The sequence below is a fragment of the Dasypus novemcinctus genome, chromosome 6, assembly GCF_030445035.2.
Source record: "Dasypus novemcinctus isolate mDasNov1 chromosome 6, mDasNov1.1.hap2, whole genome shotgun sequence".
NCBI classification, from domain to species: Eukaryota; Metazoa; Chordata; class Mammalia; order Cingulata; family Dasypodidae; genus Dasypus; species Dasypus novemcinctus.
In genome coordinates, this window is record NC_080678.1 from 81,540,303 (window position 1) to 81,567,091 (window position 26,789).

The window sequence follows — 26,789 nt, forward strand, 5'->3', positions numbered from 1 at the left end:
GATGAGAGAACCATCTGGGGGATGAAGGGATAAATAAAGAAAAACAAAGTAAATAAATCTTTAAAAATGGGGATATTTGGAAGCACTGAATTTTCTGCATGATTTTTTATAAACCTGCAATTTGGGATTGAGGGTTCAGATATCAATCCTCCCATCTATGGCCAACTGAATTTTGACAAGGATGCCAAGTCCAACTGGTGGGGGAAAAACAGTCTCTTCAACTAATGGTGCTGGGGAAACTAGATATCCATATGAAAAAGAATGAAAGTGGACCCCTATCTCATACCATAGTAAAAAACCAACTCAAAATGGATCAAAGTCCTAGATAAGAACCAAAATTATAAAGTCCCTAGAAGAAAACAGGGAAGCATCTTTAAGACATTGGGTTAGGCAATGATTTCTTAGACTTTAAACCAAAAGCACAAGCAACAAAAGAAAAAATAGATCAATGGAACATCATGAAAATTTTAAAGTTTTGTGCATTCAAAGGACTTCATATTGAAAGTAAAAAGACAACCTAAAGAATGGGAGAAAATATTTGGTAATCACATATCCAATAAAGGCTTAGTATCCAGAATATATAAAGAAATCCTAAAACTCAACAAAAAAAGACAACACAGTTTAGAAATGAGAAAAGACTTGAATAGAAATTTCTCCAGAGCTGCTATTTCAGTGGCCGGAAAACACATGGAAAGATGCTCAACATCATTAGCTATCAGGGAAATGCAAATCAAAACCATAATGAGATACCTCTGACACCCATAGGAATGGGTACTATTAAAAAAAAAAAAAAAGAACAGAAAATAGTGTTAGAAAGGATCTGGTGAAATAGGAACATTCATGTATATTTGATGGGAATGTAAAATGATGCAGTGGGTGAAATTAACAGTTTGGTGGCTAATTAGAACATTAAGTAAAGAACTACCAGATGACTCAGTGACATTATTCACAATTGCCAAAAGATGGAAGTAACCCAGATGTCCATCAACTGATGAATGGATAAACAAAATGTGGTATATAGATACAATGGAATATTATTCAGCTGTAAAAAGGAATTAAGTTCTGATACATGCAACAACATGGATGAACCCTGAAGACATCGAGTGAAATAAGTCACACGAAAGGACAAAAACTGTGTGATCTCAAGGACATGATGTCATTAGAATGAGCAAATTCATAGAATCAGAAACTAGAATACAGGTTCCTGGGTGCTGGGGTAGAGGTAGGGAATGGGGAGTCAATGCTTAATTGGTACAGAATTTTTGTTTGGGGTGGAGAAAAACTTTTGGTAATGGATGGTAGTGATGGTAGTGCAACACTGTGAATTTAATTAATACCACTGAATTATATATTTGATTATAGTTAAAAGTTAAAAGTCTAAGTTGTATATATGTTACTAGGAAAAACACACACACACACACACATAGGACTATAGAACACTAACAATGAACCGTAATGTAAACTAGACTATAGTAAATACAACACTTATAATAATATTCTTTCAACAATACCACACTAATGCAAAATGTTAATAATAGGAAATTGTATGGTGGTATATGGGAACTCTATTTTCTGCACGATTTTTCTGCAAATCTACATTTCTCTAATAAAATAAAGTAAAAAAGTATTAGCATGGCAAACTGCATGTGTGAGGGGGTATATGGAACTGTATATTTTAGCCTGAATTTTCTGTAAACCTACAACTTCTCTTAAAGAAGGTTTAAAAAATTACAATGTAAAGAAAATATTCAAATAATCCAAAAGAAGAGAGGCAAGAAGGAAAACAGGATACAAATAGAAAACAAACAATAAAATGGTAGATTGATATCCAAAATATCAATTTCATTTAAAGCAAATCATCTAATATACTAATTTAAAGTTAGAAACTGTTTGTTATAATGGATAAAAAATAAGACACAACTATACATGTTGTCACAGAAATCTACTTTAAATGTAATGATATAGGTAGGTTAAACAACAGAATGAAAAAAGACATGAAAAAACTAATCAAAAGAAAGATGGGGGAGCAAAATTAATCAAAAGAAAGCAGGTGTAGTTCAGTGGTTGAGTGCCTGCTTCCCATGTATGAGGTCCCAAGTTCAATTCCTAGTACCTCCTAAAAAAAATAAAAAAAGATGGAGAGGCTATATAAATATCAAACAATGTAGATTTCAGAGGAAAAAAATAACAGGGATAAAGAAGATCTCTTAATTATGTAATCATCAGAGATCAATTCAATTAAGACAGAATAATTTTAATTGTATAAGCATCTAGTAAAAGAGCTTAAAAATGCATGAAACAAAAACAAATAGAATTAAAAGGATGAATAGACAAATCTACAATTTTAGGCAGAGATTTTAATAACCTTCTCTCAATAACTGATAAAGAAAGGGATAGAAAATCATTAATGATATGGAAGACAGAAAGCAGATCAGTGATTCCTTGAGAATTGGGCATGAGGAATACACATGAGTATGAAGAAAATTCTGGGATAGTGACTATGTTTATTATCTTGATTTTGGTGTTTTCACTAATATATACATATGTCAAAACTCATCAAATGCTTTAAACATGTGCTTTTTATTCTATGTTAATTTTACTCCAAAAAGAAGTTAAAAAGAAACAGCACAAATTATCAAAGAGAAGATAGATACATTTGGAAATAATAATTCTGACAACCTCTGCACATAAACCAAGTAAAAAGGTCACAGATTGGGAGATGGTATCTGCAATATTCAATATTAGTATTGGATATTAGATGACAGGTCTCAATATATTGAGAATATTTAAAATACTTTTATTTTTTTATTTTTATTTTTATTTTTTTAATTTTTTTATTTTTTATTGACTTTGTAATAATATTACATTAAAAATATATATGTGAGGTCCCATTCAACCCCATTCCCCCCCTCCCCCCCCCCCAACAACACTCGTTCCCATCATCATGACACATCCATTGGATTTGGTAAGTACATCTTTGGGCACCTCTGCACCTCATATACATTGGTTCACATCATAGCCCATACTCTCCTCCATTCCATCCAGTGGGCCCTGTGAGGATTTACAATGTCCGGTGATTGCCTCTGAAGTACCATCCAGGGCAGCTCCATGTCCCAAAGACGCCTCCACCTCTCATCTCTTCCTGCCTTTCCCCATACCCTTCGTCCACTATGTCCACTTTTCCCATTCCAATGCCACCTCTTCTATGTGGACATTGGATTGGTTGTGTCCTAAAATACTTTTATTAATCAAAAAGAAATCAAATAGAATATAGAAATAAAATCCACCAAGATATTGTGGTGATTTGAACTGCATGTACCCCAGAAAAGCATGTTCTTAAAGTTAATCCATTCCTGTGGGTGTGACCAATTCTAAGTAGGATCTTTTGATGAGGCTACTAAAGTTAAGGAGTGACCCATCTTATTCAGAATGGGTCTTAATCTTACTCTTACTGGACTCCTTTATAAATATAATGAATACAGAGAGAATAAAAGCCAGAGAAGCAAGAAGCTGAAAGCAATGAAACCCAGAAGAGAAGGGAGAGACCAGCAGATGCCGCCATGTGCCTTGCCATGTGACAGAGGAACTAAGGATCACTGGCAGCTGGTCTTCAATGAAGAAAACGTTGCCTAGATGATGCCTTGATATCGACATTTTTCTCAGCCTCAAATAAATTCCCATTGTTAAAAGCCAACCCAGTTTATGGTATCTGCTTTCAGCATCCCAGCAAACTAAAACAGATATAATATTTCTCTACTATCAGTTTGCTAAAAGTCTGACATAATACCAAGTGTTGGGAGGAGTGCAGGGTAAGAAACTCTCATACTATCTTAGAATGTAAACTGCTGTATCTACTCTGGAAATCAATTTGGCAATGTCTAGGAAATTTGAGAGGAGTGTACCTTATGGGCAGCAAGTCTACTTCCAGTTAAATGCTCAAAATAATTTATTGCAAATGTGTACTAGGAGATGAGGAGAACTTTCATTGCAGTATGGTTTCTGATAGTTAAAAAGTGGCATAATAGATTAGATTATTGGTGTCAAATATTCACTTCTTCCTCCTTGATCTCCATGGTAAATCTCTTGACTTTGGATTATGTGACTTGCTTTGGTCAATGGGATGTTAGAAGATAAGACCCAAATCCTCAAAATGTGCTTCTCATAGGCTTGCATTCTTGCTTGCACCTCTACCATCATTATGGGAAGAATATACCTTGGATTGCTCAGTGATCTAAAAGGATGAAAAATACAGAGAAAACTGCCAAATAAACAACTGTACCCCTGGGATAGCAATGACATTGAGACTTCAGAGAAAGGCAAATGAGACATATTTGAGACAGTCAAGACATGAAACAATAAGCATATAGTAAAAGTTGTGAATGTACAAAACAAACATGTATAACATCATGTAGGGGTCCCATACATCACCCTATCACCAATACCTTGCATTGTTGTGAAACATTTGTTACAAATTATGAAAGAATATCGCCAAAATATTACTACAAACTATACCAAATATATTTTTTTCCTTTTAATGTCTTTCCTACTTTCCTATGGCTACCCTCAATTTTCTTAGTATTCAGTATACAAGTACTGTTTTTACAGTTTTTCACTCTGATATTCATCAGCTCTCCACTCACTTTAAAGCTGTTTCATTTTAGGGTTACATGTTACCTGTCCTTTGTGATTATTTCTGAATTGTTCTAAAACTAAAACTTATAAATTTAGATACGTTAGGCATCCTAGGAAACAGTATCTATGGAAGACATGACAAACAAAGTTGAAATAAGATTACTGGCTAGAGTCCAGCCACCTGATGACAGAAATGCAAATTAGAAAAAAACTTTACAGACTCACTTTTTATTTAAACACACACAGGGAAAATATATATTTTACTTCTGCTGCATCAACATTTGTGGAATTTCTATTACTGAGCAAGCAGAACTGAAGCCAAATTTCCCACTGAATCTCATTTTTTTATTTTTATTTTTTTTAAAAGATTTATTTATTTCTCTCCCCTCTCCCCCCCAACCCCAATTGTCTGTACTCTGTATCTATTTGCTGCATATTTTTCTTTGTCTGCTTCTGTTGTTCTCAGCGGCACGGGAATCTGTGTTTTTTTTGTTGCATCATCTTGTATCAGCTCTCCATGTGTGCGGTGCCATTCCTGGGCAGGCTGAACTTTCTTTCACGCTGGGCGGCTCTCCTTATGGGGCACTCTCCTTGTGAATGAGGCTTCCCTATGCGGGGACACCCCTGCATGGCAGGGCACTCCTAGTGCTCATCAGCATTGCGCACGGGCCAGCTCCACATGAGTCAAGGAGGCCCGGGGTTTGAACCGCGGACCTCCTATGTGGTAGACGGACGCCCTAACCACTGGGCCAAGTCCGCTTCCCTGAATCTCATTTTAATATATAAGAATTTTCCCTCATGATTATCATCTTAGAAGAAAAGCAACTATTCCAGATCTTTAAGAAAACCAGGAATATGCTTGGTATATTAAATAATTAGTAACTATTCTGTTCATGTTAAGAGGTCTTTCAATAATTAAAAGCAAAAGATTATTAAGTTAAATGCCCAAACATCTGCAAGCAATTAGAATATATAATGATTTCAAATTGGTAAAAATAATCTTCCTTGAATGACAAATAATCTTTAGTAACCTTTCTAAAGTCTCCCTTCATTTTCATTATCACAGTGGCAGCAAAGTTCATTCTTATTTAAAGTTACTGATACAAATTAGATTTTATCTAGGAAGTAGAAATATTTTACTATCATAAAAACTAGGAACATACCTTGTAATACTCTTTTTCCTACTTTACACAAGTCTTGTTTTCTTTCCTCCAAAAGAAGGTGCTAAAGTTAGTTAAAAGGGTTCTAAATCTAAATTTCAATGCAATTAATGGAAAGATTTACATACCGCAACTTCCTTTCTGATTATTAAAGACTTATACTCCATAAGGTCAGTGATTTTTGTCTGTTTTATTCATTTCTGTATCCCCTATACATAAATATTACCTAACGCATAGCAGATGACCTATCAATATTTGCTGAATGAATGTACCTGAAGCCTACTAGAATATAAAGAAATATACAAAGAAGAATATAATAACTCCTTATACTTTCAATATTCATAAATAAAGCTAATATTTTAGTATATTTACTTTCAGGTACTTTCATTTTTTTTTTTTTTTAAAGATTTATTTATTTATTTCTCTCCCCTTCCCCCCCACCCCAGTTGTCTATTCTGTGTGCCTATTTGCTGCGTCGTCCTCTTTGTCTGCTTCTTTTGTTGTCAGTGGCAAGGGAATCTGTGTTTCTTTTTGTTGCATCATCTTGTTGTGTCAGCTCTCCGTGTGTGTGGTGCCATTCCTGGGCAGACTGCACTTTCTTTCATGCTGGGAGGCTCTCGCTATGGGGTGCACTCCTTGTGCATGGGGCTCCCCTACGTGGGGGACACCAATGCGTGGCAGGGCACTCCTTGCGCGCATCAGCACTGCATGTGGGCCAGCTCCACATGGGTCAAGTAGGCCCAGGGTTTGAACTGCGGACCTCCCATGTGGTAGACGGACACCCTAACCACTGGACCAAGTCCGTTTCCCACTTTCATTTTTTTATTATGCAGCTTTGAGATATATTCACATACCATACAATTTATCCAAACAAAGTGTATAGTCAATGACTTTTATTTTTAAATTTATTTTATTTATTTATCCCCACCCCTTGCCACTTGCTTGCTATCTGCTCTCCATGCATCATCTTGCTGCGCCAGCTCTCCATGTCAGCTCTCTGTGGGCGCAGGCCATCAGCTCTCCACAGGTGCGGGCCAGCTTGCCTTCACAAGGAGACCATCGGAAGTGAACCCAGGGCCTTCGATATGGTAGACGGGAACCCAAATGGTTGAGCAACATCCACTTCCCATCAATGACTTTTAGTTTAATCACATTGCTGTGCATTCAACACCACAGAAAATTTTAGAACAATTTCCATACTCGAAGAAGAAAAAACTCCACACCACTTAACATTCCTTCCCCAACCCTACATAACCACTAATCTAATTTCATCTTTATAAATTTATTTATATTTACATTTTATATAAATGGAATCATACAATATGTAGCACTTTGTGTCTGGTTGCTTTCACTTAGCATAATGGTTTGCTTTTGTCTGGTATTAACATTTTATAGTATTAACATACATTTGTTCAGTATCAAAGAAAAACCATCTTACATATGCAATTTTACCCATATTCATATTTCACATTCATATTTTACTATGCTATACAGTGCCATCCTACATTTTTCTGCTTTCTTTTTAGGACTACACATGACCTTAGAATTTCCCTTTAAGCTACTTTCATACCCCCATAATAGTACGGCTAGTTACAAACAGCATGTCAGGCTTTGACCTTTTCTATTCATTTCCAATGATTAACACACATCCTTTACACCAATTCTGGACAAGTTAACCCTCACCTTTCCATTCTCTAAACTCATTCTATTTTCTGATGACCCATATTCAAGTTAGTAACTCCATGAGATTATATGATATATTTAGTTCATAGTAGCACAATCATATAGTATTGTCCTTTTTGTGTCTGGCTTGCTTCATTCAACATAATGTCCTCCAGGTTCATCCACATTGTCATATGCTTTAATGACTTCATTTCTTCTTACAGCTGTATAATATTCCATTGTGTTAATACATCACAGTTTGTTTATTCCTTCATTGGTTAATGGATACCTGGGTTGTTTCCAACTTTTGGCAATTGTGAATAACGCCACTAAAAATGTCAGTCTATTCAACGTCACTGCGCTCAGTACTTCCGGGTATAAAGACAGTAGAGGGATTGCCAGGTCATGTGGCAAATCTATATTCAACTTCTTTAGGGACAGCCAAACAGTCCTATACAGTGGCTGCACATTCCCACCAACATTGAATAAGTGTTTCTATCTCTCCACATCCTCTCCAACACTTGTAGTTCTCTCTCTCTTTTTTTTTTTAAGATTTATTTTATTTCTCTCCCCTTCCCCCCCACCCCAAGTTTTCTGTTCTCTGTGTCCATTCGCTGTGTGTTCTTTATGTCCGCTTCTGTTGTTGTCAGCAGCACAGGAATCTGTGTTTCTTTTTGTTGTGTCATCTTGTTGTGCCAGCTCTCTGTGTGTGCGGCGCCATTCCTGGGCAGGCTGAACTTCTTTCATGCTGGGCAGCTCTCCTTATGGGGCACACTCCCTGCACGTGGGGCTCCCCTACACGGGGACACCCCTGCATGGCAGGGCACTCCTTGCGCACATCAGCGCTGCGTGTGGACCAGCTCCACACGGGTCAAGGAGGCCCGGGGTTTTAACTGCGGACCTCCCATGTGGTAGACGGATGCCCTAACCACTGGGCCAAGTCTGCTTCCCTCTTTTTTTAATACTAGCCATTCTGAGAGGTGTGAAACGATATCTTAATGTAGTTTTTTGGTTTTTTAAAAAAATTTTACTTCCCCCCTTTGTTGTTTGAGCTCACTGTTTGCTCTCTGTGTGTTCTTCCATGTCTCCTTGTCTATTCTTCTCATCTTTCTCTTTAGGATGCACCAGGAAATGATCCTAGGAACTTATGGTGTGGGAGAGACAATTGCTTGAGCTGCCTCATCTCACCAGTCTGCTGTGTCTCTCCTTGTCTCGCCTTTGCATCTCTCTTTCTTGGTTCATCTTGCTGCACTAGGTTTCTGCTGTATGGGCCACCAGCTCTCCACCAGGAGGCCCCAGGAATTGAATCCTGGACCTCCCATATGATAGACTGGAGCCCAATCACTTGAGCCACATTTGCTTTCCTGGTTTTTGTTTTTGTGAGGTACCAGGCTGAGGACTGAACCCAGAACCTCGTATGTGGGAAGCTGGTGCTCAACTACTGAGCCACATCGGCTCCCCTGGGCTGGTTTTTTTCATTTGTTTTGCTTGTTGTTTTTTTTTGTTTTGGCGGCACCGGAAACCAAACCTGGGATCTCCCATGTGCAAAGTGGGCAATTAACTGCTTAGTTTTGATTTGCATTTCCCTAATCGCTAGTGATGCTGAACATTTTTTCATGTGTTTTTATGCCATTTGTATTTCTTATTTGGAAAAATGTCTATTCAACTCTTCTGTCCATTTTTTAAAGTGGGTAAATTGTCTTTTTATTTTTGAGTTGTAGCATCTCTTTATATATCATGGATATTAAACTCTTATTGGACATGTGATTTCCAAATTTTTTCACTCTTTTCACAAAGTCCTGTAGGGTACAAAAGTGTTTAATTTTGAGGAGGTCCCATTTATTTATTTTTTATTTTGTTGTCTGTGCTTTGGGTATAAAGTCCAAGAAACCATCATCTACCACAAGGTCTTTAGGCTGTTTCCCTACATTTTCTTCTAGTAGTTTTATGGTTGTTTATAGATATCCTGTTCTCCCTGCACCATTTGTTGAAGAGACTGTTTTGTTCCTTTAGTATGGATTTAGTAGGTTTGCAGAAATCCATAGAGGTAAGGGTTTATTTCTGGACTTTCAATTCTATTTCACTGATTGATGCGTCTGTCTTTATGCCAGTACCATGCTGTTCTCACCACTGTAATATGTTTCAAGGTCAGGTAGTAAAATTCTTCCCATGTCGCTCTTCTTTAGAATGCTTTTCACTATTTGGGTGTACTTTTCCTTCCAAGTGAATTTGGTAATTGCCTCTTCTATTTCTGTAATGTACGCTGTTGGAATTTTGAATTGCATTGCACTGAATCTATAAATCAGTTTGGATAGGGTTGTCACCTTCATGATATTTCGTCTTCCAATTCATGAACATGCACTGTCTTTCCATTTGTTTAGGTCTTCACTGATTTTTTTGTATTGTTTTGTAGTTTTCTGCATATAGGTCCTGTACTTCTTTGGTTTAATTGATTCCTAGGTATTTGAGTCTTTTTGTTGCTTTGTCTTTGTTAGTTTCTATATATTTTTTTACAAGGGTGAAATACAAAGGCTAGAGGAACATGTTAAATAACACCATAGGGATGCAATCAGTTAATTCCAGGATATGGGAAACTGCACAATACAAATGACCTACATTCTCCCAAAAATAAATGGTACCTAGTTTAAGTTCCCTAAGAAGCAAGGAACCAGTCTGGGAGGACTGGAAAAAGTGAAACAGGGAAGGAGGGAAAGCCAATTTGACAGTGTACTAATGATCTGGTGACCACTATTGACAAGTGGGGTTCAATTTCCCTTGGGCCTCTCTGAGAAACCTTGCAGATCGTGCCTTAGAGTTGTCACCCCAGACAATTCACCCTCCGATTCCCAAAAAAGGGTATAAACTCCTCTGTACCTCTAAATATGTGCATGTGCAACATGGATGAGGGGGCTCCTGCCAGTGTCCCATGCTATAGCAGCAGAGAGGCCCTGAGGCAGAGAGCAAGAGATACATAGTGTAGTTGAGGTCTGGTCCCATCAGGTTACATTTCTGCACAGCTAATTGCCACAGCAACAACCTGAGCAAAAAGGTGGACTAAGAGATGAGAGGCAAGGCATAATACATGTCTTAAAGTAAATGGCAAGGAAAAAAACAGAGATAGAAAAAAATGTTTTGATTAAGAAAGACTCTAAGGAAGCGGACTTGGCCCAATGGATAGGGCATCCGCCAACTACATGGGAGGTCCGCGGTTCAAACCTGGGGCCTCCTTGACCCGTGTGGAGCTGGTCCATGCACAGTGCTGATGCGTGCAAGGAGTGCACTGCCACACGGGTGTCCCCCACGTAGGGGAGCCCCACGCGCAAGGAGTGCGCCCCGTAAGAAGAGCCACCCAGCACGAAAGAAGGTGCAGCCTGCCCAGGAATGGCGCCGCACACATGGAGAATTGACACAACAAGATGATGCAACAAAAAGAAACAGATTCCCTGTGCCGCTGATAAGGATAGAAGCCATCACAGAAGAACACACAGCGAATGGACACAGAGAGCAGACAACTGGGGGGGGGGAGGGGAGAGAAATTTTTAAAAAAATCTTAAAAAAAAAAAGACTCAAGAAACATCTCAATCAATTATAGTGTGTGATCATATTTGGAAGTTGATTTGAATGAACCAACTGTAAAAAAACATTTTTTTAGATAGGGAAATTTGAACAGTGACTGAATATGTTAGATACGAAATGACTGCTATTTTTCAAAAATGTAATCATGGTATTATGATTAAAAATATATTTTAAGTCCCATTAAAGACACACACAGAAGTATTTATAGAGCAAATGATAAAATGTCTTAGACTGACTTTAAAACACTCAAGAGTAAAGAGAGGCAGTAGTAGAGTTTATAGATGAAACAGGAGTGGCTATTTGTTGATTACTGTTGAAGCTGAGTGATAGATCCATATGGGTTGATTATTATTTTATGTTTGAAAATTTCCATAGCCAAGAAATTTAAATATACAGCAAATTTCATACATCTAAGAGAGTTAATGGTACTACCCAGAATTTTTATTTTTCCTAAAAATGTATGAATGTTATTAAATGTGGGAAAAACATTACAAACTTCCTGGTTAGGAAATAGCATAACTTTTTCATTACTGAAGCATACCTAGCTATTTTACATGTCTGTATCTTTGACCATACAATTTAGTCAATCTGCCTGATGCTTTTCCCCTCTCCTACATTTGGTGTGCCCTTATTAATTTCTTTTAAAAAATTTATTGAAATATATCACTCATACATAAACAGTAAATGTTTAATACTTGTGAGCTTACAAAACAAACATATATAACATCAAACAAACATATATAACATCTCATCCTACCACCAATAACTTCCAATGTTTTTAAAACTTTTAAACTAATGATTAAAAAGCACTGTCAAAATATTACTACTAACCAAAGTATTTTTCCCCTAACCAATCTGATTATTATTATCTTTATATCATTTATATATGAACATACATAAACAATTAAGTGTATAGTAAAAGTTGTGAACTTACAAAGCAAACATGCATAACATCATACAGGGGTCTTATACATCAACTGTCCACCAACACCTTGCATTGTCATGAGACGTTTGTTACAAACTATGAAGGAACACTATCAAAATCTTACTACTAATCACAGTTCTTATCTTACATTTAGTGTGTTTTTCCCCCAACCCACCCTATTATTTTTAAATATATATTTGTTATAACAGAAGTTAACTTATAAAACAATCACGCACATGTGCAGAATTTCCAAACAAAACCCCTCCATCACCACACCACAATGTGGTGTGTCATTTGCTACAGATAAAATAATATCATCTGATTATTGTCATGTCCATAGTGTACATTTGGCTCACATTTTCCATACAGCCTCAATATCAACACAGTACATCTTGTGCATAGATGCAAGAATATTATATTATTACTACTAACCACAGTCCATAGGTCACTCCAGCTGTATTTTTCCCATGCTTCTCCATATTCCTAAAACCCTACAGTAGTGATATACATTTGTTCTAACTAACAAAGGACACTCTTGCATTTGTATCATCAACCACAATTCTCACCCACCTCTTGGTTTACCGTGCTATCCAGTTCCTAGATTATTCTCAAGCATTCTGTCAATTGGCATTTATGTAACTAAACTAACATTTTCAGTCACATCCCCATTTATAAACTAGCTGTTAATCACTGTGTGTTACCATCTACTCTATACATTTCCATACTTTTACAGTAAGGCTAATTAAAAGTTCTACATACATTAAACATCAGTAGTCCACTCAGTCCTTCTCTTATCTCCTTGAAGAATCCACCACCCTTCTAGAAGTTTTATGGTTCTTGCTTTCATTTTTAGTTTTTTTTTTTTTAAAAGATTTATTATTTATTTATTTAATTTCTCCCCCTCCCCTGGTTGTCTGTTCTTGGTGTCTATTTGCTGCGTCTTGTTTCTTTGTCCGCTTCTGTTGTCCTCAGCGGCATGGGAAGTGTGGGCGGTGCCATTCCTGGGCAGGCTGCACTTTCTTTTCACGCTGGGCGTGGCACGGCACTCCTTGCGCGCATCAGCACTGCGCATGGGCCAGCTCCACACGGGTCAAGGAGGCCCGGGGTTTGAACCGCGGACCTCCCATATGGTAGACGGACGCCCTAACCACTGGGCCAAAGTCCGTTTCCCCATTTTTAGTTTTTTAATCCATTTTGAGTTAGTTTTTGGATAAGGTGTGAGATAGGGGTCATCTTTCCTTCTTTGGTGGATATCCAATTCTTTCAGCACCTTTTGTTGAATGGATTGTTCTGCCTGAGCTTTGTCAGTTTGACAGGCTAGTCAAAAATCACTTGACCATACTTGTGAAGGTCTGTTTATGAACCATAAAGTTGGTTACATTGGTCTGTTTTGTCTGTCTTTAGGCCAGTACCATGCTGTTTTTACCAGTATAGCTAGGTATTATGATTTAAAGTCTGGAGATGAGGGTTCACTTTTCCTTTTTATGATGTTTCTGGCTATTCAGGACTCCTTACCCTTCCAAATTAATTTAATGATCATGTTTTCAATTTTTTCTTTAATGCTGGTGTAATTTTTATTGGGATTGCATTAAATCTGTATCTATTTGAATAGAATTGACATTTTAATGATATTTAGTCTTCCAATCCATGAGCATGGAATGTTCTTCCTGTTATTTAGGGCTTTTTTGATTTGTTTAACATTGAGTTACAGTTTTCTGAATAAAAGTGCTTTACATCATTGGCTAAATTTATTCCTATTTGAGTTTTATCTATCTTATTTTATTTTCACCACTCTTTTGACACTTTTAGTTACTTTTATCGATATAATCTTCATTTCTAGACTCTCTTCCAGGGCCCTCTCTCCTGTCTTTTCTTTGTAGGCTCTAGCACACATTTCAGTATTTCCTGACATTCTGGTCTCTTGCTTAGAAATTCTCTCCGTTTCTGTTTATCTGTGAATATTCTAATTTCGCCCTCATTTTTGAAAGACAGTCTTGCTAGATATAAGATTCTTAGCTAGAAGTTTTTCTCTTGTAGTATCTTAAATATATCAGACAACTGTCTTCTTGCCTCCATGGTTTCTGGTGAGAAATCAGCACTTAATCATATTGGATACCCCTTATATGTTATGCATTGCTTTTCTCTTGCTGCTCTCAGAATTCTCTCTTTGTCTTTGGCCTTTGACATTCTGATGAGTATGTGTCTTGGAGTTGGTCTATTTGGATTTTTTTGGATGGGAGTATGTTGTGCTTCTTGGACAGGGCTATCTATGTCCTTCAATAGGGTTGGGAAATTTTCTACCATTATTTCTTTAAATATTCCTTCAGTCCCTTTTCCCTTCTATTCTCCTTCTGGGACACCCATGACACATATGTTTGCACATCTTTTGCTGTCATTTAGTTCCCTGAGACCTTGTTCAATTTTTTCCATTCTTTTCTTCATCTCTTCCTTTGTATGTTCACTTTCAGAGGCCATTTCTTCAAGCTTACCAATCCTTTCTTCTGTCTCCTCAAATCTGCTACTATATGATTCCAATGTTTTAATTTCATTGATTGCACCTTTCATTCCCATAAGATCTGCTATTTTTCTGTGTATGCTTTCAAATTCTTCTTTGTGCTCATCCAATGTCTTAATATCCTTAATCTCTTCAGCAAGCTCATTGAATTTATTAAGGAGATTTGTTTGAACATCTATAATTAGTTGTCTCAACTCCTTTATGTCATCTGGTGGCTTATCTTGTTCCTTTAACTGGGACATAGCTTCCTGTTTCTTGGTGTGGATTGTAATTTTTGGTTGGTGTCTTGGCATCTGGATTACAGGAGTATTTATTCTGGATGCAGTTTTTCTCTTTAGTTTAGGGCTTCCTGCCCTTTCTCCCTTGCTTGTTGTGCAGTAGGAGCCAAGTATGTAGTTGGTGTTGTTAGCTGTGGAGGCTCAAGCTGCCCTCATTGCACCAGGGACCAACGAAGCTTCTTCCAACTTTCTCCTTTGCCAGGGGTAAGGACAGAGTCACAGCTTTGTGGAATAATCCACATGCAGGCCTAGACTGTAGTTGCCCGGAGAGACTGATGAAACTTCACATCCCTTTCTCCCCTGCCTGAGGTAGGGATGGAGCTGCAGGTGTGGGCAGCAATCTATGTAGTGTTGGTCCAAGATGACCACAGTTGCCCTGGTAGACTTCTGATTTTCAGTCTATGCCAGCCAAAGTTACCTTCAGTTACCTGTATAGGCTGGTGCAGGGCTTCTCAGTCTCCTTCCTGCCAGAGGCGGGGCTGAAGCCTAGGTGGGCTGCAGGCTGATCTGCATGAAAGAAACTATCAGCCCGGCTTCCCCTCAGGCTGAGAGTGGAGTCAGAATGGTGGCTACTGTCCTCTTTCTGACTTGGGCTGGTTCTCACTCCAACTATTCCCAGGGTTATATCTTAGCCAGCTGAGTCTCTCAATCAGTAGCTGAAATTGGCAGCCAACCGTCTCCTCTTCCCCTATTTCTGGGAAATGGAGGTTCCAATTCCCATCACAGAGCAGCTCCAGGGACGGCTTGTGCCACCAGAGTAGGATAATTGCTGGCCTCTGCGGCTTGGCCGGTAGTTTCCCGGAGAGGCTGGCGCAGGTCCCTGCAGCTTCCTCCCTGCTGGAGGTGGCAATGGGGCCTAGGTTAGCCCTCAATATGATCTGGAAGGGAAGAAGCCAGTCCTCACCAGCACTGTGATTTTCAGTCCGCCAGGCTTCCCCTCCTGCTAGACAAGGAGTTAAGATAGCAGCTCCTGGCCTCTTTCTGGCTTGGACAGGCTCAAACTTGAGCTGTTCTTGGGATCATACTGTAGCGCATTGAATTTCTTCATCATGGCTGAATTTGGTTCCCAACAGTCTCTTCCTCCCCCGTTTTGGGGAAGTGGAGCTTTCGATTCCAGCCACGGAATAGCTCCTGAGGCAGCTTGTGCCTCCAGTGGAGGATGGGCACCTGTCTCCACGGCATGGAGCGCTCTACTTAAGAGTCTTCTCTGCAGATGGGCATTCTCCTCCTTCCACTCCCCCAAGGACGTAGAAGGATGTTCTTCTGGCCTCCTGGAGCCTCCCAACAGGTGCTTCAGCTAGCTCCAGAGGGGTCTGGGTGTTTGCTAACTGCCCTGTAGCAGGAGCTGACTCTAGGAGCTCCTTACTCCGCCACTATCTTGCTGGTTTACCCTTATTCATTTTTCAAAACTCAACTCAAATGCCACTCCCGCTAGGAAAGCTTTCCCTACACATCTCCAAAGAATTAGTTCCTTCTTTATCTCCTACTTCTGTACCATATACATTCTCAAATTGTTATCCTTAACTGGTAATATTAAGCCATTTATTTTCTTTCCAAATACCTTGGTTAGGCTATTCTTTCTACATGAGACATCCTTCCCACTATTCATTGCTTGTCTAACTTTTACTCACACTTAGATGTATTCTGAAGAAAGCATTCTTTAAACTTCCAGTTTGATCCAAGTGCTCCTTCTTTATACCGCCATAATACTTTCTGCACACTATTCTTTTACATATCACCACATTTTTGAAATTACCTGTCATAACGTCTCTATCTTGCATCCCCTTCAGGCGCACTGATTCTCAGGCAGGGGGAGGACACAATCTCTTCAACCCCTTAACCTGGCTGAGGATTGCTACACTGGACTGTAGGGTCTTTTTATTCCTAAAGCCTAGCATAAAGCTTGACATTCAATAGTTACACAGTAAATATATTTATTGTATGGATCTATAATATTTAGGCAATATATAAAAAGAAACAAAGGAGCATATAACAAAATAAATATCGTAAGCTTATTTTTCACTTTAGTAACTTACTTTCTGGTTGTTTTTCATTGGGTGTTATGGATCGTACAAAATCTTGTGGAGTCATAAACACTTCAGCTTCACCAGGCTCATTGATTACTTTCAAGGTGGCAAAATAGCGGAAGATTTTGTCTGGTGTGGAGTAGGCTCGTATCCTATTTTCATATTCCATCACCTAAAATTGGAAATGTAGAGAGTGTTATTATATCAAGCAGTGCCCATTCTCATATATTTCCCATCTTCTTTTTTGGAAAATTTTATTACATCATTTTTTCTATAACAGGATTTTTAAAATATTAAAAATAAAGTTGAATTCCAAAAATTGTTGAATTTCTTTCCCGGAATATACCATTCATACTCCATTTGAGGCAACATTCACATAATTTTTGTTTATTTATTTATTTATTTTTAGGCCAGGGGCCGGGGATTGAACCCAGGACCTCATATGTGGGAAGCCGGCACTCAACCACCGAGCCACACTGGCTCCCTGAGTTGGTTTTTCCATTTGTTTGCTTGTTGTTTGTTTTTGTTTTTAGGAGGCACCGGGGACTGAAACTAGGACCTCCCATGTGGGAAGCAAGTGCTCAACCACTTGAGCCACATCCACTCCCCTGTTTAGAATTTTTAAAGAGTTTTCTAATTCTCAAATCATTGAAAGCTAGGAAAATTTTTAAAATGTCATACAAGAATTCAGAAGGTCTCATGACAGGATACAAGGCCATATATATTGTAGCCTATAGGTACTTAAATAGCAAGTTTTTAAAAGGGGAAGGATTTTAGAGTTCTTACTTATATGCAACTTCCTGAATCCTAAAGTAAAATAGATGCAAACTTCAAATATCTGAATAGCTAATAGTTCTTTAGAGGCAATATTAAATGATAGCATTAAAAAAAAAAACCCTTATATCATGGAAACTCAACAGTTATGAAACAAGACTTTTATCTTACACTATCCAATTAGCAAAATGTCAGAGATCCTCTATGTACAGCATATTCTGAAAAAAGCAGAGTTGAAAAGAACACAAGCAAATGTTTGAATAGCAGCAAAATCAAAGATAGTCTACATTTAATTAACATTGCCATGTTAACATAAAAGCTCATACCTTTATCTGGCATCAAAAATCCCATTTGGTACATGGATTATACAATACACAACTACACAGTATTTTAGAGAAAAATATTTCTCATATCTGAATTTTTTATGTTGAGACAGCCAACAATAGAGTCTTATAAATAACTGATTAGAAGGTGTAAACAAAAAAGTCAAGCCAATGAAACCTAAAACCTATTTTACTATCTATGAAGCAACTCAATAATACATAGAAAAATATTATCAATGTTTTTAATCTGCTGCATCAACTGAAAGCAGGAGAATTGCATCCAGCATCCATGTGGAATCTAAGCCCCCTCTTGATATAGATGTGGAGTGGACACAACCATTCCAAGGTCCACAGGACGGAGGAATAGAGAATGGATTAGAGTGGACTTACTGATATTCTATTCATGAACTATTGTGATTAGTAATCGAAGAAAAGGTGGCATTGATGTGAAGAAAGTGGCCATAGTGGCTGCTGGGGGTAGGGAGTGGGAGGAAGAGATGTGATGGGGGGGGGGGGGTTTTCGGAACTTGGAATTGTCCTGGGTGGTGCTGCAGGGACAGTTACCGGACATTGTATGTCCTCCCATGGCCCACTGGGTGGACTGTGGGAGAGTGTGGGCTATGGTGTGGACCACTGACCATGAGGTGCAGCGGTGCTCAGAGATGTATTCACCAAATGCAATGGATGTCTCCTGATGATTAAGGAGGTTGTTGTTGTGGGGGGAGGAGTGGGGTGAGGGGTCCTCATATTTTTTTAATGTAATATTAAAAAAATAAATAAAGACAAAAAAAAAAAAAAGAACTCCTGATCTAGGGACTATATAACAGTGATTTCAGGGGTGGATGAAGATTGTGGTTAACAGTACAAATATAAGAATGTTCCTCTATTAAAAAGTATTAAGGATATGGTGATACATGGGGAAAATACAACTAATGTAACTTATAGACAACTAACAGTAACACTGTTATTATTTTGCAGCAATGGTAAAGAAGGTTGGATATCAGTGCTAAGGGTCAACAATGAGGGGATATAAAGGGGAATGGGATTTTTCCCTTTGGAGTAATGAAAATGTTCTAAAATGGACTGAGGTGATGAAAGCACAGCTCTGTGATGAAACTGAGAACCACTTAATGTACACTTAGGATGGACTGTATAATGCAGGAGACTGTATAACACAGTAAACCCGTGGTAGATGAGGGACTGTGGTTAACAGTACAAACAGGAGAACATTCTCTCATGAACTATAACAAATATACAGTACTAATACATGGTGTTAATAATAGGATGGTTTATGGGAAAAAATACACCAAGTATAAGCTATGGACTATAGATAGCAGTAATATTGTGATCATGTTCTTTCATCATTTGTAACAAATGTGTCACAACAGTGTAAGGTGCTGGTGGGAGGGTGATGTATGGGAATCCTATATGGTAAGCATGATTAGTTTGTAAATTCACAACTACTCTAGTTTTAAAAAATTGAGACTTAAAGACATATCATCAAAACAAAATGGACAAGATTAAACTATATTGTCTAGGGATGCACATTTTGGTAACAAAACTATAAAGAAATGAAAAGAGATGATTACTATGAAAGGAGATGATTACTATAAAATCACTTTAGTGATTTTTTTTTGTGGGGGGAAGAGGAGATTCTGGTTACAAGGGTGTTTCCTTATAATAATATATCAAGCTTTCTATACCTCAAGTTTTCTACATCTATGTTTTACTTTATGACAAAACAATTTTTAAAAATTTCAGGCATTCTGTGTGATGCTGAATAGGAGAACTAGAACCATGAATAAAAGTTACAGGCAAGATTTTGGCCAAATAAGGAAAAGTTTCTAACAGTAAGAATATCCCAAAATGAAAACAGATTGTCCTGTAAGGCAGAGAGCTCCCTAGGACAGGAGGAAGAAGATAAACAAGCACATAATGATCAATTTGTTACGATTGTCTCACCTCAGAATAACTGATGCAAGGATCATAAAGCAACTAAACCGAAATATTATATATAACAAATGCTTTCATCTTTTACTTGGTAATTAACTTAATTTCCCAAAACAAACAGTGCTGACCCAATAAAAAATTAAGTTCCTGCTACAGAGTTGAGTTTTAGGAAGGAAAAGTAAATTTTTTATAACTATACAGAAAAGTTTTGGAAGAAAAAAGTAATTTGTTAAAAAGTGATTTGACAACTTTAGGGGAGATGGACCAGTGATGGTGATAGCTCTCTTCCTCAGTTTTAAAGGCAGAGGCAAAGGATAATGAATATAAAACAGCTGAGTCTAGGCTCAGGTTTGTGCCATTGTTTGTGAAGATAATCTTGCTTGCAAAGATCGTGCTTTAAGACTCTACTGCTTGGTGTCCCCCTTGAATGAGCTACTGATTTTGTCAAGGAGCAATAAAGCCATGGTCCAAGAGGAATGACTAATACTGTTCCTATTTCCAACCACTTTCCCCCAGGGAAGTATTCTATTTCTTTGACTAAAGGTGGGAGATTAGATGAGATGAGCAGTTGGTACCTCTACTTGCTTTTTAGTCCACTGCACCCCCAAAGTGCAGGTCTCTGCTTCAAATACATATATATAAATATTTTCCTTTTTTATTTTTCAAGTTATGATTTGGTTGTATTTTTGCAATGACATTAACATCTTGTAACATTAATAATGTACATTTGTTCGGTTTAAAAGAAAAACAGTCATATATGCAATATTACCCATACTCATATTTCACATGAGGTTTCACTGTGCTATACAGTCCCATGTTACATCTTTTAGCTTTCCTTCTAATAATATACAGTACTTTCCCTTTTAACCACTGTCACACCTATATATTAGCATTACTATCTACAAACACTATGATGTGCTTTTACCATTTCCACTCATTCCCAAAGTTTTACAAACAATGTTTTGTTTTTTTTTTTAATCAATTCTGGACAGATTAACCCTCAACTTTCCATTCTCTAAACTCATTCTATTTTCTGGTGACCTATATTCTAGTTATTAACTCCATGAGTTCACATAATATATTTAGTTCATAACAGCACAATCATACAGTATTTGTCCTTTTGTGTCTGGCTTGCTTCACTCAACCTAATGTCCTCCAGGGTTATCCATGCTGTCATATGCTTCACGACTTCACTTCTTACAGCTGCATAATATTCCATTGCGTGTATACACCACACTTTGTTTATCCATTCATTGGTTATTGGAAAAAATATATGTATGTTCTAATTGTTTAACTCAGTTGGTCTATACAAGTGGGTTGGCGGATGGGGAAAGAATGAGCTCTTTTTATTGTTTTATCTGTAACCAAACAGTTGTCCTCCATGTTAGGACTCCCTCTCATTTGCCTCTACTCAATTTGTGGTCATCATAACAATAACCATCTGTCATAGAATGACATCTTAAAATTCTACTCAATTCCAAGTTCTCTGACACTAGTCTCATTGGGTGAAAAACAAATTAATTTTTGGCAGTAAAATTAATAATGTACAAGAGTTCCTATACTGACATTTTTAAATGTCACTTGAAATCAGTCCCAATGTAATTAAAGAACATTTTTTCTCACTTGGAGTCTCTAATTGATAGAAAAAGCCTTTTTATGAATATTTCTTCTGTATTTTTTCCCATACTGAAAAATCTCTGTGGCTTAATCATCTTGATTCTTTGCCTCTCTTTTAAAACAAATATATAGTTAGGGTAAGTTAAATTGTGCCCAAGAGACCCCAAACTGAGCAGTCACTCAAGTAATTCTTTATCAAATTCAGTCCACGGAGGGTGTTCCAGGTTGGCAAGATGCCATAACATCTTTCAGGAACCCAAGTTGAAAGGAGTTCTGCCAACATGTAGCTTCGAAGGTCAATTCTAGTGATAACCATTTCAGCATTCAGGTAAGGGGGAAAAGAGCACTGAAAAGCCCTTGCGGGAGGCTTGATGTGCTGGTCCTGGAAGTGGCTCAAATCTCTCAGATTCAGGTCTTTCCTGCTCACAATCTCTAGCACAAAACAATGGCAGAGTGCCAAACAATGGAGAGACAGACAGCTCATCTTCCAAGGCCAAGGGAGGACATGCGAGGAAGGCCTAGATCTACCTTCTGGTTTACACAAACTCCCAGACAAATGGGCAATTACACACAAAGCATAGGGCCTGGTCACGATCATTGTAGCCTGGAGTGTACGAGGTAGGCAGACCTCGTAACCAACAAAAGTGGGGTGTAAACTGGGGGTGGAGTAAGGATGGTGGCCAGTAATTGTTTGGCCTCTAGAAAGCATGATTAAACACACTCTTAACAGAAATTCTGCCATTTACATTTGTACTTCTCAGTGGCATCTTGCAAATTTTCACGACTGACTGCACTTGGTTTCATCTTTTCCTGCTGAGACATCTTTTCACCTTGACTTATTCACTTTTAACAAAGGGAGTTCCAAGTTGAGGTAGCAACCTCTACCATAACAGATAAGGTGATAAATCAGGGCTCATGATAACATTTACAAACTGAAATAGTATGATATTAACTGACCTAGGCTAAACCTTGAGTAAAGCCTTATGACCAAAATAGGTTATATTAGAAGTATACAGTGGTACAAGCAAGAGCTTTGGAGTTAGATGAATCCTGCCTCCATCAGTAACCAGCTGTATGACTTTACACAAGTTACATAATTGCTCCAAGCTTTAGCTTCCTTATCTGTCAAATAAAAATAAGATGAAAAAATATATAGTGCCTGGCACACAGAAAATGCTCAATAAATGTTAGTTTTCTTCCCATTCCCTATCCATTCTGTTATCTGTGTATTAAGGAAACAGAGTAGGGTTTCCAGTCACCTGATCAATTTTTTAAGCATTTAATTTGGCATATATAGATAGCATGTTTTTTATTTTTCAATATTTATGTTTCCTCATCAATCATATTAAATTAATATAACTAGTGAACCAATTTGGCTTTTAAAAATGAAATAATTTAAAATAATCATTGTATTTTTAAAATAAAATAATTTGACTTTTTAAAATGGAGATGCAGCAAAGAAACTGACAGCTCAGAAACAACAGTGCAGACACAATGCCAGAAGTATAAAAATATAAATATAAAAATAATAAACACAGCGAGCCTTACTGAGCAAGAGTCTAAGAGGCAGCAACACTTTCTGTAAATGTGTCTTAAAATTTAAAGAACAATTTTATACCTTAAAAGTACATAAATGACAGTGAGACTTTAAAGTTAGAATTTTGTTGTAAGACTTCTGTGCTCCAAATAAATAGCAATGATTAGTAAAATAAAATGGGCAAATAAGATAAGCATTCAAATAAGATAAGCATCCAAATAAGATAACCACCTCAATTTTCAAAGACTGCATAGAAATATACTGTGGTAGGAAGAACTGAAGTTGCAGGCCTTCACCTCGAGGCACGGTCCAGTCTGAAAAAACAGGCAAAGCAGGTCAGGGGTTCATAGTGTATGAGATGATGAGCTATAAATGTGCCCAAAATGAGGCATGTACCCACAGCTGGTTCAATGCACAAAACCAGGAGCGAGGGCTCAGTAAAGGAATATGCAATATAATGAGATACAAGCCCTGAGCATCCAATTAATATAAAATTTGATTCTGGAAAAGGATATTTAAAGGGTGACTGAAAGCAGCATAAAACCTATAATAGGAAAAAGTAACCACTACACAAAGTAAAGCAAACAAAAAACCAACAAACTTCCATACAAAACAAGATTGAACACCCAAATTCTAAACTTGAGAGAAAAAAATGCTAGATAAGCACAAAGTCAATAAGCAGGAGATGGAGTCACTTCTGATAAAAAAATAGTGAGGCAAACCTAAAAATGACTTTGAAATTAGTATATCTAGAATTCTGAAAGACCTGAAGACAACACTACCACACATACATACACAGAAATTGTTAAATAAAAATACAGAAAAAAAAAGAAAAATAATTAGAAATCCTGGAAATTAAAAATATTACTGAAATGGAAAAAATAAATGCCATAAATTCTTGACTATGTGAAGTAAAAAGGAAATTTGTGAACTGGAAGATAGTAACTGAAGGATTAATTCTGAATATAGCATAAAGAACCAATGAGGAAAAAATATGAAAGAGCAGTGAAGAGATATACAAGATAGGCTGTGAAGATCCAATATACATTTAACAAAAGTTCTGAAAGAAAGAATAAATGGAATGGCAGGAAGCAACATTGAAACAATGTGTGAGACTTCAAAATTGAAGACTTGAGATTTTGGAAAGGGAAGTAAAATGAAAGAAAGAGAGAAGGGGGAGTAGAGAAAGAGAGAGAAAGAGAGGCAAGAAAAATTAAAAGAGAGAAGTGCTCACAGACAGTTGTATGCCTGGAACTAAGTGATATGATAGGCCCAACTTTTCCACCTGAGAATTTTAAAAAATTAAAATAAAGCAACCAAGTCATACATGGGAACAATAAATAGCAAATTCAGAACAGTAGCTTACCTTTGAGGAGTAAGGGAGAGAGGTAGAATTGAGAAGTATACAAGACATTTTAGCTTCATTTTACAAGACTGAGTAGTGCCTATATGAATGTTCATTATATTAGCCTAATTTCCTGAATATTTGAAATACTACATAAAAATCAAGAGCACAAAAAGAATAAAAAATCCAAATGATAAATGAAGATGTGGAGAAAAGTACGTAGAGACTAGAGGAACTCAGTCATGAAGGGCAAGAAAGTAAGCAGGACAATAGTTAGACAAAAATGCAAGATCAAAAGGTATTTTCTTTTTTAAAAAATTAAATATTGAAGAATCTTTAACATGTCTATATGACTATGTAAAAGAATGAATAGAGAAAGAGTGACTGTGAAACAGGAAAAAGAAAGAATAAGTGATGGAACCAGGTTCTTGAGGAGATAGGATGGGGCTGACATGTGGAATAACCATCCTTTAACAGAGAGACAATAGCGCTTACTCTGAGACTTTAGTGAAAGAAATAAGAATTATTTCATAGACATCAATAGACTTTCCTCTAACAAAGGGTATTAAAAATAAAGGGATTTCATTGACAGGTTTAATTTTTTTTTCGATGAAATATAAGTTATGGTCATCTGTTAAGCAGAAAGAAGGTTCAAAAATAAATGTTGGGGGAAGTGGACTTGGACCAATGGATAGGGCACCCACCTACCACATGGGATGTCCGTGGTTCAAATCCTCCTTGACCCGTGTGGAGCTGGCCCACACAGAGCTGATGTGCACAGGGACTACCATGCCACGCAGGAGTGTCCGCCGCATGGGGGAGCCCCATGCGCAAGGAGTGCACCCCGTAGGGAGAGCTGCCCAGCATGAAATAAGGTGCAGCCTGCTCAGGAATGGTGCCGCACACATGGAGAGCTGACACAACAAAGGGAGAAGCAGATTCCTGGTGCCGCTGATAAGGACAGAAGTGGTCACAAAGGAACGCAGAGCAAGTGGACCCGGAGAACAGACAACTGGGGTGGGGGGAAGAGGGGAGAGAAATGAATGAATGAATGAATGAATATTGGGAAGTGGATATGGCTCAAGCATGCCTACTACACGGGAGGTCCGGTGGTAGGTTCCTGGTGCCTCCTAAAGAAGATAAGCAAGACAGCAAGCTGATGTGATGGGCTATGCAATGAACTGATACAAGATGACACAATGAGATGAAGTAACAAAGAGACAAAACTAGGAAACACAATGAGAGATACAACATATAGGGAATGGCGGTGGCTCAAGTGATTAGGCACCTCCCTCCCTCATGGGATGGTCCTGGATTTCAGTTCCCAGTGCCTCCTAAAAAGAAGATGAACACATAATGAACAGACACACAGAGGAGACAGCGAGAGCAAAATGAGGGGGCAGAGGAGAAATAAACAGAATAAATTTTTAAAAAATATTAAAAATAGGGAAGCGGACTTGGCCCAAAGGATAGGGTGTCCGCCTACCACGTGGGAGGTCCACGGTTCAAACCCCGGGCCTCCTTGACCCGTGTGGAGCTGGCCCATGCACAGTGCTGATGCAGGCCAAGGAGTGCCCTGCCACACAGGGGTGTCCTCCACATAGGGGAGCCTCACGCGCAAGGAGTGCACCCCGTAAGGAGAGCAGCCCAGCGTGAAAAGAAGTGCAGCCTGCCCAAGAATGGCGCCACACACACGAAGAGCTGACACAGCAAGATAACACAACCAAAAGAGACACAGATTCATGGTGCTGCTGATAAGGATAGAAGCGGTCACAGAAGAACACACAGTGAATGGACACAGAGAGCAGACAACTGGGGTGGGGGGAAGGGGAGAGAAATAAATTAAAAATTAAAAAATTTAAAAAAAATGTTTAGGCGCAACATCCACTAGCACACCTGCAGTCCATGTGCCTACCCTATGGCATGTCATTAAATTCTTTTATGCCACATAGCCAAGAACCTAGAACCACAAAGCCCAGAACCCAGAGCCCCCAACATATATGGTAAGCTGAGCCAGGAGTTAAGAAGGTAAGTAACGCTCCTGACCCCTGCTAAAGACTCTGCTTGTGCCTAGGAGTTCTTAAATCAGATTTGGGGTTTGCCTGGTACAAACTGGATAATGGTGAAACAATCAACACCTTCCAGAACAAGATATCAATAACATGTGGATTTCATCAAGCTCCAACCATTATGCCAGACCCATCTTCCCTCAACCTCAATAGAATGCATGAAGCAGAAAAGGCCTGCTCCCCCTAACAAGCAGGAAACAGCAACAGAACAATTACCATCGCCCTTCAGCTCCCCCTTAAGAGTAAGGGTATAAATTCTGTGATGGGGAAGGTGAGGCAGGTTAGTACAGTGAAATGGGGAAGGTGGCTCGGACCCATCAGACAACATGGTGGGCAGACTACATGGCCATGAGACCCCACCCAGAAATCTCTTGAGGGGGAGGCTGCTGGAAAGATCCT

General features: G+C 38.2%; 1 protein-coding gene across 1 annotated transcript in view; it reads right to left on the minus strand.

The window, feature by feature from the left end:
* Nucleotides 1-26,789, minus strand: part of MICU1 (mitochondrial calcium uptake 1) — a 257,726-nt gene that overhangs the window by 162,088 nt on the left and 68,849 nt on the right. Inside the window, exon 4 of the mRNA XM_058299000.1 lies at nucleotides 16,785-16,947. Coding sequence (XP_058154983.1) covers nucleotides 16,785-16,947 — 163 coding nt within the window. The remainder of the gene's footprint in view (nucleotides 1-16,784; nucleotides 16,948-26,789) is intronic.